The following is a 17,633-nucleotide window of genomic DNA, read 5'->3' as shown; positions in this document are numbered from 1 at the left end:
TGCAAAGTCAGAGAAAGTAGCTCTGGAAGGCAGAAAAAGTCGTTTAAAAATGATGCAATTCAATTAATAAGTTTGAAAAGTCACTTTTTAAAAAAGAAAGTAGCCTGAAAGTTGTAATCAAAGTTTGAAGAGTAAATTTGTATGGCATGCAAGTTGCCAGAAAATTCATCAGCAAAGTTTGCAAAGTTGGCATACAAAAGACAATTGCCTGAAATGGCAATTTGCCAATTTTGAAAAGTTGCATTTGAAGACAAAAATATTTTTCTGGAAAGTAAATCATCTGAAATGTTCAGATGACTTTCAGTCAATGTTTTTGATGTCCTTTATATGGTTTAAGACTTTCTAGGCTTTCAAGACTTCCTGGCAAGTCTTTTCCTCCAAGGAGTTAACCTTTATGAATTTCCAGACAACTTACAATTTTCAAGCAAGTTTTTCGAGTTTTTAGGCACCCTTTAGCATTTTTTACTATTTCCTAGCACCACTTGAACTTTGTCAATTTAATGACATCCAAGCTAACTTTACCAGCTTTCCCTGCAACTTTCAACTTTTTAGGACATTCCAGAAAAGATGAGTTTAAATAATCCATAGTTCAAAGGTTATCATGATAGGCTATTAATTTATTCATGTTGTGTACTAACTTTCTTGACAACACATAGCATTAACATCTCATTACATCTGTAGTTCACAGTAGCTGACATGAATACATGGTCATTGATCATGCTTTTTTTTAATATAACTTATATAACACATACACATAACTTTGCTACAAGCAAGTAGACAAATAGCAAAGTATGTGTATGTGAACATAAGTAGTACAACAACATCTCAGGGTATTAAATTAATATGCATGAAATATAAAATATGTTTTACATAAAATGTCCATTATACTAATGAAAGTGCTTTTTGTACGCATGAATGATAATGTGAAAGAAATACAAATTGTAGCATGCTTAGTAGTCGACAATCTGAATATACCCTTTCAAGATACCACAGCTGTTGAGTGTTAAGAATAATCTTTCCTCAAACTGAATATGCCTAGTTAACAGTCTCCTGAAAGTTAGTCACAAGTATTATGGATAATAAGTGTTGCCTTTATACCTAATGCATCTATTTGTGGGAAATTCTGGTTGGACGTGTGTGCATGTGACAGAGTATAAATGAAAAATCAATATACCATATTTATCCGGGTGAGCACCCAGGGTCCTGAACATGGAAAATTGCCCCCAAAAAGGGATTGGTGTTTGCCGGGGCATGGACGCTTACCCGGATAAATACTATACCTAGATGTATTCTTTTGTGGGCTTAGTGGGATAACCTAGTTGCATAGGACCCTATATAAATGAAAAATCAATATACCTAGCACATCCTATTTTGGACTAATTGGGATAATCTAGTTTTATGGGGGTACATAGTATAAATGAGAAATCTATATACCTTGGTACATCCTTGGGTCAAACAAACCCACTAAAACAAAAATAAAACTATATTTGTATAGGAGTTAAACTCTTAAAATAAACGACAAAGAAGAAAAAAAAACAGGGAAATGTAAATTTCTGGGAGAATGTCCAAAATAAAAACTGATACAAAGCATTAGCAAAATAGAACATTGACATTATGGCAAAGCTTCACTGGGATCTTGGTTCAAAGACTTTCTTTTTTTTTTTATCTCAACCCACCAGTTAAAACAAAATAAAAATAAACATTTCATGCATTTGTAAACATTACATATACACTAAAATCACAGTGTGATGCTGCAATGCAAATGTCTCAAACATCAAAAAAACACTCAACTGTATTTATATCTTGAATATTAATAAAAACAAAAGAATTAGCCTCAAGTCCTGGTTTCACTCAATTGAAATGAAAATATTACAAGATACAAAACACAAGCTTTAAATTCAAATTTTAAAAGCAATTTTAAAAAGAAAGTGTTCCTAAAGGCAGTAAAATATAAAACTAATCATCTTTCTCTCTGGCTTCGTAGATTTTATGATTTCGTCGTTTAAATTTTTTTGGTCCTTTCTGACAGGGTTCATCCTCAGATGTTCTTTTCATATCACTATCCTCAGTGTCCCCATCTGTGTTTGACAAAAGCTCTTCTGACATACTAGATAGGTTGGCTTCAGTGTCCACTTCTGTAGCTAAAATTATATCTTCATCTAAACTACATGATGATGATGAAGATGGTGATGGTGATGATGCACTTCCGTTGCTATCTGCCTCATCAATAGATATCTCATCTGGATTATCTGTTTTTTCAGGAGGAGGTTTTATATCTTCAACACCGTGGTTACAGTTCAGGGCATTTGGATCTGCGATGCCCAGCTTTTGGCAGAATTCTGTTGTTTGATGGTTGACACACGCAGGAGGTTGTCTTGAGTTTCTAAAGTTTGGGGTCAAGCTTGGATCATACACTGGTACAGTTTTTGTAAAATTAAGAGGAATTTTCAGATCTTCATTAAATAATTCTCTGACTGTAGACAGTTCCTCTTCAGTTACAGTAAAATCCCATCTGTAAACAACAACAAATTGTAAATTACAATTGTCAATTATTTAATGCATGACATTCAAAACCATACATGATGAGTTTAATACTGCTTTTCTGATTAGTCTGCCAGGTAAGGTTGGATAGCCAATCAGACAAAAGTTTCAATAAATACTTGTGTTTTGTTGTGTACTCTAACCCATTATGTCTAGATATTCAAAAAATTAGAATAAAATCTTTCATGAAAGTGTTTCTAAAAAGTGAATAGAACAAATGTAGTACCTATATATGTAATATCAAAGCAATTGGACTTGCGGTTTTTAATAAGAAGTCGAAAATAACACTTTTTACCAAAAATGACAAAAATATTCACCAAAATTAGAGAATTAAATAAATAATCACAAAATGAACAAATCTGGGGAGATCAACCCAAGGTGTCTACATACCAAATTAGAAAGCATTCAGAATTACGGTTTCAAAGAAGAAGTCAAAAATATCAATTTTGACCAAAAATCACAAAAGTATTCAGCAAAAAACAAAATTTGAGATTTTGACATGAAATGAACAAATCTGAGGGAGAACCATCCAAGGTGCTTGCATATCAAACTTCAAAACATTCTGACTTGCGGTTTTGAAGAAGAAGTTGAAATTGTAAAGTTGACGCTGATGACAACGGACAATATGAAGAGCTCCGCTGTGACGACTTTGTTGAAAAAAGCTTAGTACTCCTACATGTATGCGCTGATGGTATGGAGGGCACATGAAATATGTAGGCCAGACAGACAAGGTGAATGCAAGAATCAGTTAAGTTATGCATGAGAGAATCAATGATTGAATATGTTGCTCACCTTGCTGGTAATCCAGGGAATGGCATATTACTTGCATGTTCTGTAGTACTCAATAAATGATTGGTAGATTTCAATATAGCCAACCATTCTGCATCATATGACAACTCTAATGGTTCACAATTATCAATATCTACAACCTACAACAGATAATACATTAACAATGTCAAATTAATACTAATTCAAGAAGCAGTGGCGTTGCTGTCAACAGACAGTTATTGTGTCTCTTCTTCACATTAGAGATGTTAGAGATACATGTACCGGTAACTTACCTGCAAAAAGTCTCTGTGTGGCAAGCATTTGTCTAAGGCAAGAAATCTGGTGACCTTTGGCCCTGTAATATTGTCATCCTCAGAGGACAACTATAAAAACAAGTTCTTGACAGGTCAGATTGGTTTGGTGACAAATCAGAGATTGGTTTGGTGACAAGTCAGAGATTGGTGACAAACCAGAGATTGTTTTAGTGACAAGTCAGAGATTGGTTTGGTGACAAGTCAGAGATTGGTTTGGTGACAAGTCAGAGATTGGTTTGGTGACAAATCAGAGATTGGTGACAAACCAGAGATTGGTTTGGTTACAAGTCAGAGATTGGTGACAAATCAGAGATTGCTTCAGTGACAAGTCAGAGATTGGTTTGGAGACAAGTCGGAGATTGGTTTGGTGACAAATCAGGGATTGGTTTGGTGACAAGTCAGGGATTGGTTTGGTGACAAGTCAGGGATTGGTTTGGTGACAAGTCAGGGATTGGTTTGGTGACAAGTCAGAGATTGGTTTGATGACAAGTCAGAGATTGGTTTGGTGACAAATCAGAGATTGGTGACAAATCAGGGATTGGTTTGGTGACAAATCAGAGATTGTTTTAGTGACAAGTCAGAGATTGGTTTGGTGACAAATCAGAGATTGCTTTAGTGACAAGTCAGAGATTGGTTTGGAGACAAGTCAGAGATTGGTTTGGTGACAAGTCAGAGATTGGTTTGGTGACAAGTCGGAGATTGGTTTGGTGACAAGTCAGGGATTGGTTTGGTGACAAGTCAGGGATTGGTTTGGTGACAAGTCAGAGATTGGTTTGGTGACAAGTCAGAGATTGGTTTGGTGACAAATCAGAGATTGCTTTAGTGACAAGTCAGAGATTGGTTTGGAGACAAGTCAGAGATTGGTTTGGTGACAAGTCGGAGATTGGTTTGGTGACAAATCAGGGATTGGTTTGGTGACAAGTCAGGGATTGGTTTGGTGACAAGTCAGGGATTGGTTTGGTGACAAGTCAGAGATTGGTTTGATGACAAGTCAGAGATTGGTTTGGTGACAAATCAGAGATTGGTGACAAATCAGGGATTGGTTTGGTGACAAATCAGAGATTGTTTTAGTGACAAGTCAGAGATTGGTTTGGTGACAAGTCAGAGATTGGTTTGGTGACAAGTCAGAGATTGGTTTGGTGACAAATCAGAGATTGGTGACAAATCAGAGATTGGTTTGGTGACAAATCAGAGATTGGTTTGGTGACAAGTCAGAGATTGGTGACAAATCAGGGATTGGTTTGGTGACAAATCAGAGATTGTTTTAGTGACAAGTCAGAGATTGGTTTGGTGACAAGTCAGAGATTGGTTTGGTGACAAGTCAGAGATTGGTTTGGTGACAAGTCAGAGATTGGTTTGGTGACAAATCAGAGATTGGTGACAAACCAGAGATTGGTTTGGTTACAAGTCAGAGATTGGTGACAAATCAGGGATTGGTTTGGTGACAAATCAGAGATTGTTTTAGTGACAAGTCAGAGATTGGTTTGGTGACAAGTCAGAGATTGGTTTGGTGACAAGTCAGAGATTGGTTTGGTGACAAATCAGAGATTGGTGACAAATCAGAGATTGGTTTGGTGACAAATCAGAGATTGGTTTGGTGACAAGTCAGAGATTGGTGACAAATCAGGGATTGGTTTGGTGACAAATCAGAGATTGTTTTAGTGACAAGTCAGAGATTGGTTTGGTGACAAGTCAGAGATTGGTTTGGTGACAAGTCAGAGATTGGTTTGGTGACAAATCAGAGATTGGTGACAAACCAGAGATTGGTTTGGTTACAAGTCAGAGATTGGTGACAAATCAGAGATTGCTTCAGTGACAAGTCAGAGATTGGTTTGGAGACAAGTCAGAGATTGGTTTGGTGACAAGTCTGAGATTGGTTTGGTGACAAATCAGGGATTGGTTTGGTGACAAGTCAGGGATTTGTTTGGTGACAAGTCAGGGATTGGTTTGGTGACAAGTCAGAGATTGGTTTGATGACAAGTCAGAGATTGGTTTGGTGACAAATCAGAGATTGGTGACAAATCAGGGATTGGTTTGGTGACAAATCAGAGATTGTTTTAGTGACAAGTCAGAGATTGGTTTGGTGACAAATCAGAGATTGCTTTAGTGACAAGTCAGAGATTGGTTTGGAGACAAGTCAGAGATTGGTTTGGTGACAAGTCAGGGATTGGTTTGGTGACAAGTCGGAGATTGGTTTGGTGACAAGTCAGGGATTGGTTTGGTGACAAGTCAGGGATTGGTTTGGTGACAAGTCAGAGATTGGTTTGATGACAAGTCAGAGATTGGTTTGGTGACAAATCAGAGATTGGTGACAAATCAGGGATTGGTTTGGTGACAAATCAGAGATTGCTTTAGTGACAAGTCAGAGATTGGTTTGGAGACAAGTCAGAGATTGGTTTGGTGACAAGTCGGAGATTGGTTTGGTGACAAATCAGGGATTGGTTTGGTGACAAGTCAGGGATTGGTTTGGTGACAAGTCAGGGATTGGTTTGGTGACAAGTCAGAGATTGGTTTGATGACAAGTCAGAGATTGGTTTGGTGACAAATCAGAGATTGGTGACAAATCAGGGATTGGTTTGGTGACAAATCAGAGATTGTTTTAGTGACAAGTCAGAGATTGGTTTGGTGACAAGTCAGAGATTGGTTTGGTGACAAGTCAGAGATTGGTTTGGTGACAAGTCAGAGATTGGTTTGGTGACAAATCAGAGATTGGTGACAAATCAGAGATTGGTTTGGTGACAAATCAGAGATTGGTTTGGTGACAAGTCAGAGATTGGTGACAAATCAGGGATTGGTTTGGTGACAAATCAGAGATTGTTTTAGTGACAAGTCAGAGATTGGTTTGGTGACAAGTCAGAGATTGGTTTGGTGACAAGTCAGAGATTGGTTTGGTGACAAATCAGAGATTGGTGACAAATCAGAGATTGGTTTGGTGACAAATCAGAGATTGGTTTGGTGACAAATCAGAGATTGGTTTGGTGACAAGTCAGAGATTGGTGACAAACCAGAGATTGGTTTGGTTACAAGTCAGAGATTGGTGACAAATCAGAGATTGCTTTAGTGACAAGTCAGAGATTGGTTTGGAGACAAGTCAGAGATTGGTTTGGTGACAAGTCGGAGATTGGTTTGGTGACAAATCAGGGATTGGTTTGGTGACAAGTCAGGGATTGGTTTGGTGACAAGTCAGGGATTGGTTTGGTGACAAGTCAGAGATTGGTTTGATGACAAGTCAGAGATTGGTGACAAGCCAGAGATTGGTTTGGTGAAAAATCAGTTTGGTGAAAAGCCAGAGATTGGTGGAAAGCCAGAGGATTGGTGAAAAGCCAGAGATTGGTTTGATAAAACGTCAGATTGGTTGAAAGTGAGATTGGTGAAAAGCCAGAGATTGGTAGAAAGCCAGAGATTGGTGGAAAGCCAGAGATTGGTGGAAAGCCAGAGATTGGTGGAAAGCCAGAGATTGGTGGAAAGCCAGAGATTGGTTGAAAGTGAGATTGGTGAAAAGCCAGAGATTGGTGGAATACCAGAGATTGGTGGAAAGCCAGAGATTGGTGGAAAGCCAGAGATTGATTTGTTGACAAGACATAATAATAGTGTACATTGAGTATATTAATCAGCACAATTTCTGTTTAGAATAGTTATGCAAATTATATTGAAATGTTATGGAAATCAGTAAGAAAATTGTAACCGCCACCATAATTTAAATTTCTAAGAAGAGCACTGACGTTGTATTACCTTATGTTGAAGGATTGCAGCAAACTTGACATGTAAATGAGCTGAAAACCAATATGATGGTTTCACTGTGTGTAGTATCTCTTCAGCTGGTGGACTGCCTGCAATGTAAAGAACAATGTAAACAATTTATGACAACACAGTTCCCATTCTTTTTTCAGTCCAAGTTCATATAGAAGTGCATAATATACATATTTCTTATGATGAATGAGGCAAAAAAAAAGATATATTTTTAAAACAGCAGATAACAGTCTGCCATTTTCAATCCAATCAAAAAATAAAATGATATCCACCTAGATACTATTATGTTCATGTGTGCAGCAAGTACACACGCAATTTGTCAATGCAATAACTAAGATCTGCTATGCAATGGCATGAGTGCTTTATTTTGATGAAATTTTAGAACATAAATGATCGCCATCTGGCCATCTTGATTTGGATCGTGAAACAAATGGCTGTACACATGTTTCAAACGAGGCATAATATATGCGTGAAGTTTTTACGTGATTGGTCCAGCCATGTCATAGACACAAGTGGAGATACATACACTCACATGGATAGTCAAGAGTGATTCTAGTAATTATCTCAGTTTGAAAAGAATTGGAAAAAAAATTGTCTGAATGCTAGTAATTACAAGAAAAAGAAGTTTACATCTGAAGAAGAAAAAAAAATTGACATTTTCCCCCTCATATCCCTTTTCTTCAACTATAATGTGGGCAATGTAATCATACAAACCATTAAGCAATACAACTTTTCCAGAAAATTACAGAAAATAGAGACATATTATCGATGTATAGACCTCACCTAATCTCTTTGTTTCTATCTCTCCAGAGAAATGAGGTTTTCTTTGTAACAGTGAATCCGTGTCGCCATAGTGATAAATACCTCTTGGCCAGTCATGTGACATCATGATATCCAATGAATCTTTGATCTGTCAAAATATATAGCATAAACACTGTAAACCAATTTAATTTCTCAAGAGACAAAGAGAATTGTACAATGTTGTAGCTGTGGAATTTTTTTTTGCAGTCCTAAGAAACAGAGTGACAGTGACATTCATGAAATCCTGAAATCACCAACATTTCTAGCAGTGAAACTTGAATGTACAGTTTTCATAATATATAAGAAAAATACGAAAGTTTTCACATATCCACTGTAAGGTTTTATACAGACATTTAAACTAATAAATATAGGCAAACAAATTATCACAACTTTGTGTTGCAACAGTGTCACATTATCATTCACTAGGACACATGTCATCAACTGTTCATAATGTTTACATACACAAAATGTATTTTTGAAGAAAACCAGTCTGGAAAATGCAAAAAATATTGGAATTCAATTCATGTAAAAGAATTATTCCACAAAAAATAAATTGTATTCATCAGAATTTTCAAAGAATCCTAGACAAATATACAAAAATAAGTTCACCCATTTATTGCAATGAGATTTTGTCAACCAAATAAAATTTTGCGATATGACGAGACCCTTTTACCATTGGTTTTAATTTCCACGGATTTAACTTCTTTTTGCGCGTGAAGTTGTTTTGTGAACAAAAGCATGAAATAAAATAATGTTGTAAAAACAATAGAAATCTGTTTTAATTGCTGGTAGCTAACTACATTTAATGACTCACCATCCATTTAAAAAAAAAATTGTGAAAAAAATATTTTACTAGACAAATACCTGCATTGCTTACATAAATACTGAACCCTGATATTAATGTGTATACTGTATTCTAATGTCAGCAAATCACTTACCTGTTTAAGTCTGAAAACTTCTAAATTTCTTATGTGGTAAATACTACGCATAGTATCTGGAGAGAAGGGAGGTTTCTCAAAATGGCCTTTCTTGTAGTCATGGTGTTTGTATATACCTGACAGACCACCAATACGAATACCACCATACTTTACGATACTGGCAAAACCTGGAAAAACGTTCATTTCATTTGAGAAATTTAGCACACATAATTTTACTAGCAACAGCAACCAGGGGAACATTTTAAACTTTTGAAACAAGATATACTTGGTTGTTGACATGAATCTTTGAATATTCAAAAAAATGTGGTCCAGATATGTATGAGACATGACACAGGCCATGGAAGGACAGACAGATGTACCACACCCAAATTAAAAGTATTTTTGGACTAATTAGTTTTGCAGACTAGACAGAAATCTAACCCATTACTTACCCATGTAATATATATTAGGACACATCCATCCACCAAATGTAACCCATTACTTACCCATGTAATATATATTAGGACATACCCATCCACCAAATGTAACCCATTACTTACCCATGTAATATATATTAGGACACACCCATCCACCAAATGTAACCATTACTTACCCATGTAATATATATTAGGACACACCCATCCACCAAATGTAACCCATTACTTACCCATGTAATATATATTAGGACACACCCATCCACCAAATGTAACCCATTACTTACCCATGTAATATATATTAGGACACATCCATCCACCAAATGTAAACCATTACTTACCCATGTAATATATATTAGGACACACCCACCCACCAAATGTAACCATTACTTACCCATGTAATATATATTAGGACACACCCATCCACCAAATGTAACCCATTACTTACCCATATAATATATATTAGGACACACCCATCCACCATAAGGTAACTCAGATAAATAATTGGATGCTTCATGATTCCCTCCGATGAATATCGTTAATATAGGAGCAGTCAACTCACCGGAATAATATCTAAAATAATACAGACAAAATAAATTCAAATGAATACTACCGGTATACAAGAGACATCAAAAACAATGATTTAAGTCTGGATTTGAGCCAATAATTTAGGCCTAGATTTGACAACATAATGGTTAAGGATTGGGTTTGAGCCAATAATTTAGGCCAAGATTTGAGCAAATGATTTAGGCCTAGATTTGAGCAAATAATTTAGGCCAAGATTTGAGCAAATGATTTAGGCCTAGATTTGAGCAAATGATTTAGGCCTAGATTTGAGCAAATGATTTAGGCCTAGATTTGAGCAAATGATTTAGGCCTAGATTTGAGCAAATGATTTAAGCCTAGATTTGAGCAAATAATTTAGGCCAAGATTTGAGCAAATGATTTAGGCCTAGATTTGAGCAAATAATTTAGGCCAAGATTTGAGCAAATGATTTAGGCCTAGATTTGAGCAAATGATTTAGGCCTAGATTTGAGCAAATGATTTAGGCCTAGATTTGAGCAAAAGATTTAGGCCTAGATTTGAGCTAATAATTTAGGCCAAGATTTGAGCAAAAGATTTAGGCCTAGATTTGAGCTAATAATTTAGGCCAAGATTTGAGCAAAAGATTTAGGCCTAGATTTGAGCAAATGATTTAGGCCAAGATTTGAGCAAATCATTTAGGCCTAGATTTGAGCAAATGATTTAGGCCTAGATTTGAGCAAAAGATTTAGGCCTAGATTTGAGCAAATGATTTAGGCCTAGATTTGAGCAAATGATTTAGGCCTAGATTTGAGCAAAAGATTTAGGCCTAGATTTGAGCAAATAATTTAGGCCTAGATTTGAGCAAATAATTTAGGCCAAAATTTGAGCAAAAGATTTAAGCCTAGATTTGAGCAAATGTTTTAGGCCTAGATTTGAGCAAATGATTTAGGCCTAGATTTGAGCAAATGATTTAGGCCAAGATTTGAGCAAATGATTTAGGCCAAGATTTGAGCAAATAATTTAGGCCTAGATTTGAGCAAATGATTTAGGCCTAGATTTGAGCAAATGATTTAGGCCTAGATTTGAGCAAATGATTTAGGCCTAGATTTGAGCCAAAAAGATTTTGGTCTAAATTTGAGCCTAAGAATTCGGCCTAGATTTGAGCCAAAAAGATTTTGGTCTAAATTTGAGCCTAAGAATTCGGCCTAGATTTGAGCCTAAGAAGTAGGCCTAGAGTCAAGCCAAAGATTTAGGTCTAGATTTGAGCCAAGTATTTAGGCCTAATCTTTGGAGCCAATAATAATTTACTATAGGTCCAGATATAAACCAATGATGTGAATCCATTTTTTGTCCCAAGCTATAGGAGTTAATTAATAGACCAGACACCCTCCTCAGTGGTTAACACAAACCTGCAAGCAGGATTTCACCAGCCACCTGTCTACCTGTCATTTTACAACTGTAAACTCCTCTCTGAACTGATGTGGCATACCCAATATATAGCAGACCCTTCAACTTACTTGTAAAATGCCATTTCACTGTACCGATGTGGCATACCCAATATATGCCAGACCCTTCAACTTACTTGTAAAATGCCATTTCACTGTACCGATGTGGCATACCCAATATATGGCAGACCCTTCAACTTACTTGTAAAATGCCATTTCACTGTACCGATGTGGCATACCCAATATATGGCAGACCCTTCAACTTACTTGTAAAATGCCATTTCTCTGTACTATTGTGGCATACCCAATATATGCCAGACCCTTCAACTTACTTGTAAAATGCCATTTCACTGTACCGATGTGGCATACTCTATATGGCAGACCCTTCAACTTACTTGTAAAATGCCATTTCTCTGTACTATTGTGGCATACCCAATATATGCCAGACCATTCAACTTACTTGTAAAATGCCATTTCACTGTACCGATGTGGCATACTCTATATGGCAGACCCTTCAACTTACTTGTAAAATGCCATTTCTCTGTACTATTGTGGCATACCCAATATATGGCAGACCCTTCAACTTACTTGTAAAATGCCATTTCACTGTACCAATGTGGCATACTCTATATGGCAGACCCTTCAACTTACTTGTAAAATGCCATTTCTCTGTACTATTGTGGCATACCCAATATAGGGCAGACCCTTCAACTTACTTGTAAAATGCCATTTCACTGTACTATTGTGGCATACCCAATATATGCCTGACCCTTCAACTCACTTGTAAAATGAAGCCATTTCTCTGTACTTAGGTGGTACAGCCATACACTGTAAATCAGAGTCATTCCGAACAGACTGGAAATCACCACAACACAACAATAAATCCACTTTTACACCTTCTTTCTTTTCTAAAACTTGAATCGTAGCGTAGATTTTCTCTAGTTCCCCATGGGCGCAGCCTTCTATAGCAATTTTCATGGTTACTTCTTTTGCAATTTTTTTTTCTAAATGAAGAAAGGAATAGATAATATTGTACAATCTTCTAAACTACCAGTTATTTAGATGAGAACTTCAAAAATACATCGTCTGATCAAGGAGCTACATGATCCACACTACATGGCCGGAACTACTTTTGTGAATCATTGTTCAAGTAAATAGTTCACAATTAAAGTGATATCGTGCTCACAATCATATGAATTTAATAGACCTGTGATTACCAAACAGGGTATATTGCAACGACCAAACATTGTAGTACTGTAGAATACATGTAGAATATTTAAGCTGGAATTAATTTTCGCTGAAAGAACTTTTTGGGTGTTTTGTATGGAATTTATTTTCACTGATTTTTTTTGAGTTGAATGTAAAATATAGGAGAAAAGGAATATTCGCTAGATTTTATTTTCATTGAATTATTCCTTCAGCGAAAAATAGCGAAAATTAATTCCAAAAGCGAAAATAAAATATTTTACAGTATACATGTATCTGGAAATCTACATGTACTTTGGAAAAAGCTAATTAACATAATAAAGGTGTTAATCTTTTCATTGTTAAATCAACATGGCAGAGGCTAAATTGAGATACAAAGACTAGACTACAGTACTACTTTGGATAGAGGGACTGTGTTTGGTGGTAAACACTCATGATGCAAAAACAAAGTATTTTATTTGACGCATGTTTAAACAAAGGTGACATAGTAAATTATTTTACATGCAAGTTGACAGCAAAACTAATGAAAAAACATGACAACAATTTGTCACTCCCTCTCAAGTGTTACTGTCAAATATTTTTGCTTTCACTTGAATCAATGAAAATAAAATCGAATATACTTTTTCTCCTTTGTTTTAAATTCATCCTGCGAAAAACCAGTGAAAATAAATTCCATACAAAACACCAAAACTGTCTTTTCAAAGAAAATAATTCCAGCTAAAATAATGTATTTCACAGTTATTGGGTAAAAAACTAAAACTACAAGCACATTCCTGTTTTAACTATGTACTTGTAGGAAAATTAAAGTTCAGCAGTTGAATGACTTGTCCATTTGACAATGAGAGACTTCACACCTTCATGAAAAGTGTTATGTAAACACATGGTGCACAACATTTCCTCAAAAATCAAATGTTATTATTTTAGTGTACAAATACCATGTATACCTTAAATGTCACAAAATTTTTGGAGATCTAGTCAGGAATAGTTGTTGAGTTACTTTAAAATGTTACAATGGCATGTTTTATATTCCAAGAGTACATCACTTTACACATCAGTGAGACACGTTCAGTGAGCAAAGACAATTTTTCATTGTGGTTTTGTTAACACTGGAAAAGTAAAGTATACTAGTAATCATTGTAAATAAAACAAATACAGCAAATAAAATTGGCAAAGTTGTCAAACAAAAATACATCAATTTCTGGAGAAAAAACAAAACTGAGAACTTATGAGAAATTCAAAGACTCTTAGCATTTTGAAAAATACTTGGATGTGTTGATTGAATTTGAACCAAAGAATTTCAATGAAAAAATGTCGAACTAGTAATGTCAATTTAGCAATAGAAAAAGAAAAGCATGTGCAACCAAAAATACCTACTGAAAATAGAATTATTATTATTAGAAGAAGAGAAATATTAAGAACATATTTTCAAGATATTAGTAAGTCAGAAATAACACACAACACACTCATCAAGGATGTTGTAAATTAACTGGTCCACTTCTCTCACTGGTCCACTTCTGCGAATCTTCTGGTCCACTTCTCTCACTGGTCCACTTCTTCTGCAAATCTTCTGGACCACTTCTCATTAAGACAACGATCCAGGATTTACCACTGCGCATTGCTATATCACTACATACTACTTGCAGGGGGTTACACACCACCGCAGTTTAGCAGCTTTTTTGCATGTACACATGACAGTATTGAACCAGGTATTGACATAGGCACAGTCCCTCAACACTGATGGACTGTGACATAGGGTTTCGTAAACTTTATATGCTACCGGGACGTAATATCAGCGAAACCCATACAGTGAGTACCGTATTGTATTCATCCAACATGTTATTGAAAATGTCATTCACTGTCCCGTACAACTGATAATTTTGCAGGAGTACTGTTGCAACATTTGCATTATTTGACCCCGTAAAAATATGTTCATCTTACCTTTAAAATGGATTACCAGCGACGACACAGAGTAAAGTCTACTACACACAGCCGACAGTCAGTTTACTACAATCGATGTTCAAAATGGCAGCTTACTGGACTGTTTCGCCATAGAGGGCGTACTGACCATTTGGCGGGTTTCCTCCTCTGCAACTCGAAAGTGCTCGTCAAATAGCCCGACGGGATTGCAATGTGTTTACTTAGTAAACATTTCTAAATTGTATCAGCCCACGCGTGTATTACAAAGTGTGGGGATGTTGTTTAGCTATCACAATACATTAATAATAACTTTATTACACAACTGCACCAATACCAATCAATGATGTTACTTTACATTTGTACTAACACCTAAAATAAACCGGTAAAGCGGCCATGCTTGCTTCAAGTAAGTGTTTTTATTTGTAATTTCCTTGGCCCAAATCTCTGACCCATACACTAAATTGGAGAGATGAGTTTTGTAGAGATCATTTTATGATTTAGTATAGTGTGACGTGTACTAAAAAATGCCCCGAGATAATGCCTTCCTAGCTATATTTTTTAGAATTTACTTAATTATTTTTAAAATTTCCATTTGGTGTCACGGTGAAAATGTTTTTTAAATAACAAAACTCCTTAACTGATGTTACCTCTTCATTATTTATTTTGAAATTAATATTACTGTTGTTAAATCTGACCACTTTTTTTTAACATTGACATTTAGGTACCATTTTGTACAGAAATCATTTAGTTTGTTCAGGCAGTTTTGTAGACATCTGCGTTCGAAATAATTGCCAGGTCATCCGCATACTGAGTGAAATTTAGAGGAATAGTGTCACTCATGATTGGTTTATCCACATTTTCACCGAATATACCAGGGAAGTCCTTTAATTATGTTGTAGAAATTGCCATTTATGCCAGTTTTTTGTAGTTTTAGAAATAAAGCATCTCTTGAGACACTGTCAAATGCTTCGCTTAAAGTCTAAGAAACAGCTGTATACTCTTTTACACTTAGCACAAGTTTTTTTCCATACAGTGTTTTTTCCACTGCTGTCTTCAGAAGAAGGATTGCATCACTTGTGCGTCTGTTTTTTTTTCTGAATCCGAATTGTATCTCATTCATTGCAATTGCTCTATAATTGGATATGTTTGACCTGTCATCTGATTAGTGTAGCCGGTACTAAGATGGAGGATTTCCAACTTGTTGGGTAGGTGCCACTCCCTAAAATATTTTTTTTTGTAAACATGGAATTAACTATTTTTTGTTTTTAACTTAGAAATATAGAATGGTGAGAATAAGTTGCTAAGCTTGAAAAATCCAAGATAAAGCTCGCGGTATTTTCCTCTCTGTTCGATATTGGACTCATAGCGACCACTGGCGGATCCAGAAATTCGGTAAGGGGGGTCGCTCCTATTGACGTGGTCTGGGTTTGTCATTTTTGTTTGCGGATTGAACATGAATTTCGAACACGCACTGCATGACGACCACCACCCCTTCAGTTATATTATCTGAAGTTCGAATTTACAGAGATTAATTGAATTGTGCCTTGAAATGAGCGTGCGCCCATACTATGCACCTATACAACTGTACTATGTGAGATATTACACCCAAAGAATACACAATCATCCAAGCTAGTGTGTGATGCTGGATTTGATTAAAACAAACATGTCTTTATTAGTTGGGTAAATAATTTTTATAACAACGTTTTTCACCTTAAGCCAATTATGAAATTACGTATTCAAATCATACATTCAAAATATCAATAAAATAGTACGAACATTTATTGGCACTTTGCAAGCATTTAAATTTATTCAACCAGCAATATTTTGGCTGTTACAAAGCTTGATGGGCGGGCGGGGTTAGAACTATTATCGACACTTTCTATATTATGATCTAATAATATCGCAGTTTTGTTTATGTGCGCATGATGAATTTTCTAAGGGGGTACTTATGTGAAGGGGTGACAAAAATAAATTCCTCTTTCGACACTGTTTTTTTTTTTTTTTGAATGAGCACCCCCCCCAATTCTGCATTTACACAATATCTGCTTTTATTTCCAATTTATTTTTCACTAGCAATACACTTGAATGAAGTTACAAAACAAGACAATGAAATAGAGTTGGGGGAAAAAAAGCAATTCACCGTGAGGTTAACAATTAAACATTCACAAACATCCAAACGATACACTGAATACTAGTACAAGGGTCTAAATAAAGCAAATCATTATGAACATTATAGTCGTCCAGATAGCTAGTCAGCGAGCTCCATTTCAAAGTAAAATTATTTTATCAACATTCATTTTCATATTTACATTTCTGTTAGAGAAGGAGTTAAATTTGTCTAATGACTCATATATAACAAGTATTTTCCTAATAAAATGAGATAATTCAATAGAGTACATTCCCAGGATTCCGAAGAATGTATTCTCTGATGTTGGTGAACGACTTTTTTTCTCGTAGTTTTAAAATTCTCTTTGAATTTTGAATTAATTCCTCCCCCAATTGTGTTTTGCATTCCCAGAATAGGTGCTCCATTGTTCCCTCTTTACAATATTTATATTCATCATGAGTTCGAAGTTTGTTCTGGAAAGAGTAATAATTTGTGGCAAGAATGTGATGTACAATTTTTAACTAAGATTTCCAAAGTTTTTTTCCCAATCTGTCTGGTTTGCATATCCTTTATCATCCCTTTTTGGATTGATACCGGACTCGATTTCCTTCTTGTGAAATTAAGACCAGAAGTACTTGTTCCCCATTTACTATTGCGCTACAACCACAACTCAAAACACACACGAACACAAACGCGGAAATCCCGGTGTCATGACGTCGTGACCTCACTGCTGTCTTTCGCAGATGACTTATTCGCACTCTTCGGGGAAAGTTGTAATTATTTTTATACAAAAATGATTACAGTTTCAATTTATTGTTTAATCATCTTATAACACATATAACGCAATAACCATTATAAATATATTACAACACAACTTTTGAAACGGCGTTTGTTATTTGCGAAAACA

At 35.7% G+C, this 17,633-nt stretch overlaps 1 protein-coding gene across 1 annotated transcript; it reads right to left on the bottom strand.

Annotated features, from left to right (window-relative positions):
* Positions 1-596: 596 nt before the first annotated feature.
* Positions 597-14,816, bottom strand: LOC100370955 (lariat debranching enzyme B-like). Its single transcript, XM_085495653.1, has 9 exons — positions 14,641-14,816; positions 12,278-12,500; positions 9,974-10,098; positions 9,113-9,279; positions 8,157-8,283; positions 7,356-7,453; positions 3,603-3,692; positions 3,334-3,470; positions 597-2,512 (listed from the first exon to the last, which is right to left on the bottom strand). Exons 2-9 carry the CDS (start codon positions 12,472-12,474, stop codon positions 1,957-1,959), a joined length of 1,497 nt encoding a protein of 498 aa, XP_085351779.1. The 5' UTR covers positions 12,475-12,500; positions 14,641-14,816; the 3' UTR covers positions 597-1,956.
* Positions 14,817-17,633: the final 2,817 nt, after the last annotated feature.

This window comes from Saccoglossus kowalevskii, chromosome 22 (genome assembly GCF_978046115.1).
Source record: "Saccoglossus kowalevskii chromosome 22, keSacKowa6.1, whole genome shotgun sequence".
Lineage (NCBI taxonomy): Eukaryota > Metazoa > Hemichordata > Enteropneusta > Harrimaniidae > Saccoglossus > Saccoglossus kowalevskii.
This window is presented reverse-complemented; position numbering and strand designations above follow the sequence as displayed.

Coding starts and splice junctions, on each gene's coding strand:
- LOC100370955 (XM_085495653.1), bottom strand. CDS start 12,474: ATGAAAATTGCTATAGAAGGCTGCGCCCATGGGGAACTAGAGAAAATC. Junction 10,099..12,277: donor GAAATGGCTTCATTTTACAA/GTGAGTTGAAGG, acceptor GTATTATTTTAG/ATATTATTCCGGTGAGTTGA. Junction 2,513..3,333: donor TTCCCTGGATTACCAGCAAG/GTGAGCAACATA, acceptor TGTTGTTTACAG/ATGGGATTTTACTGTAACTG.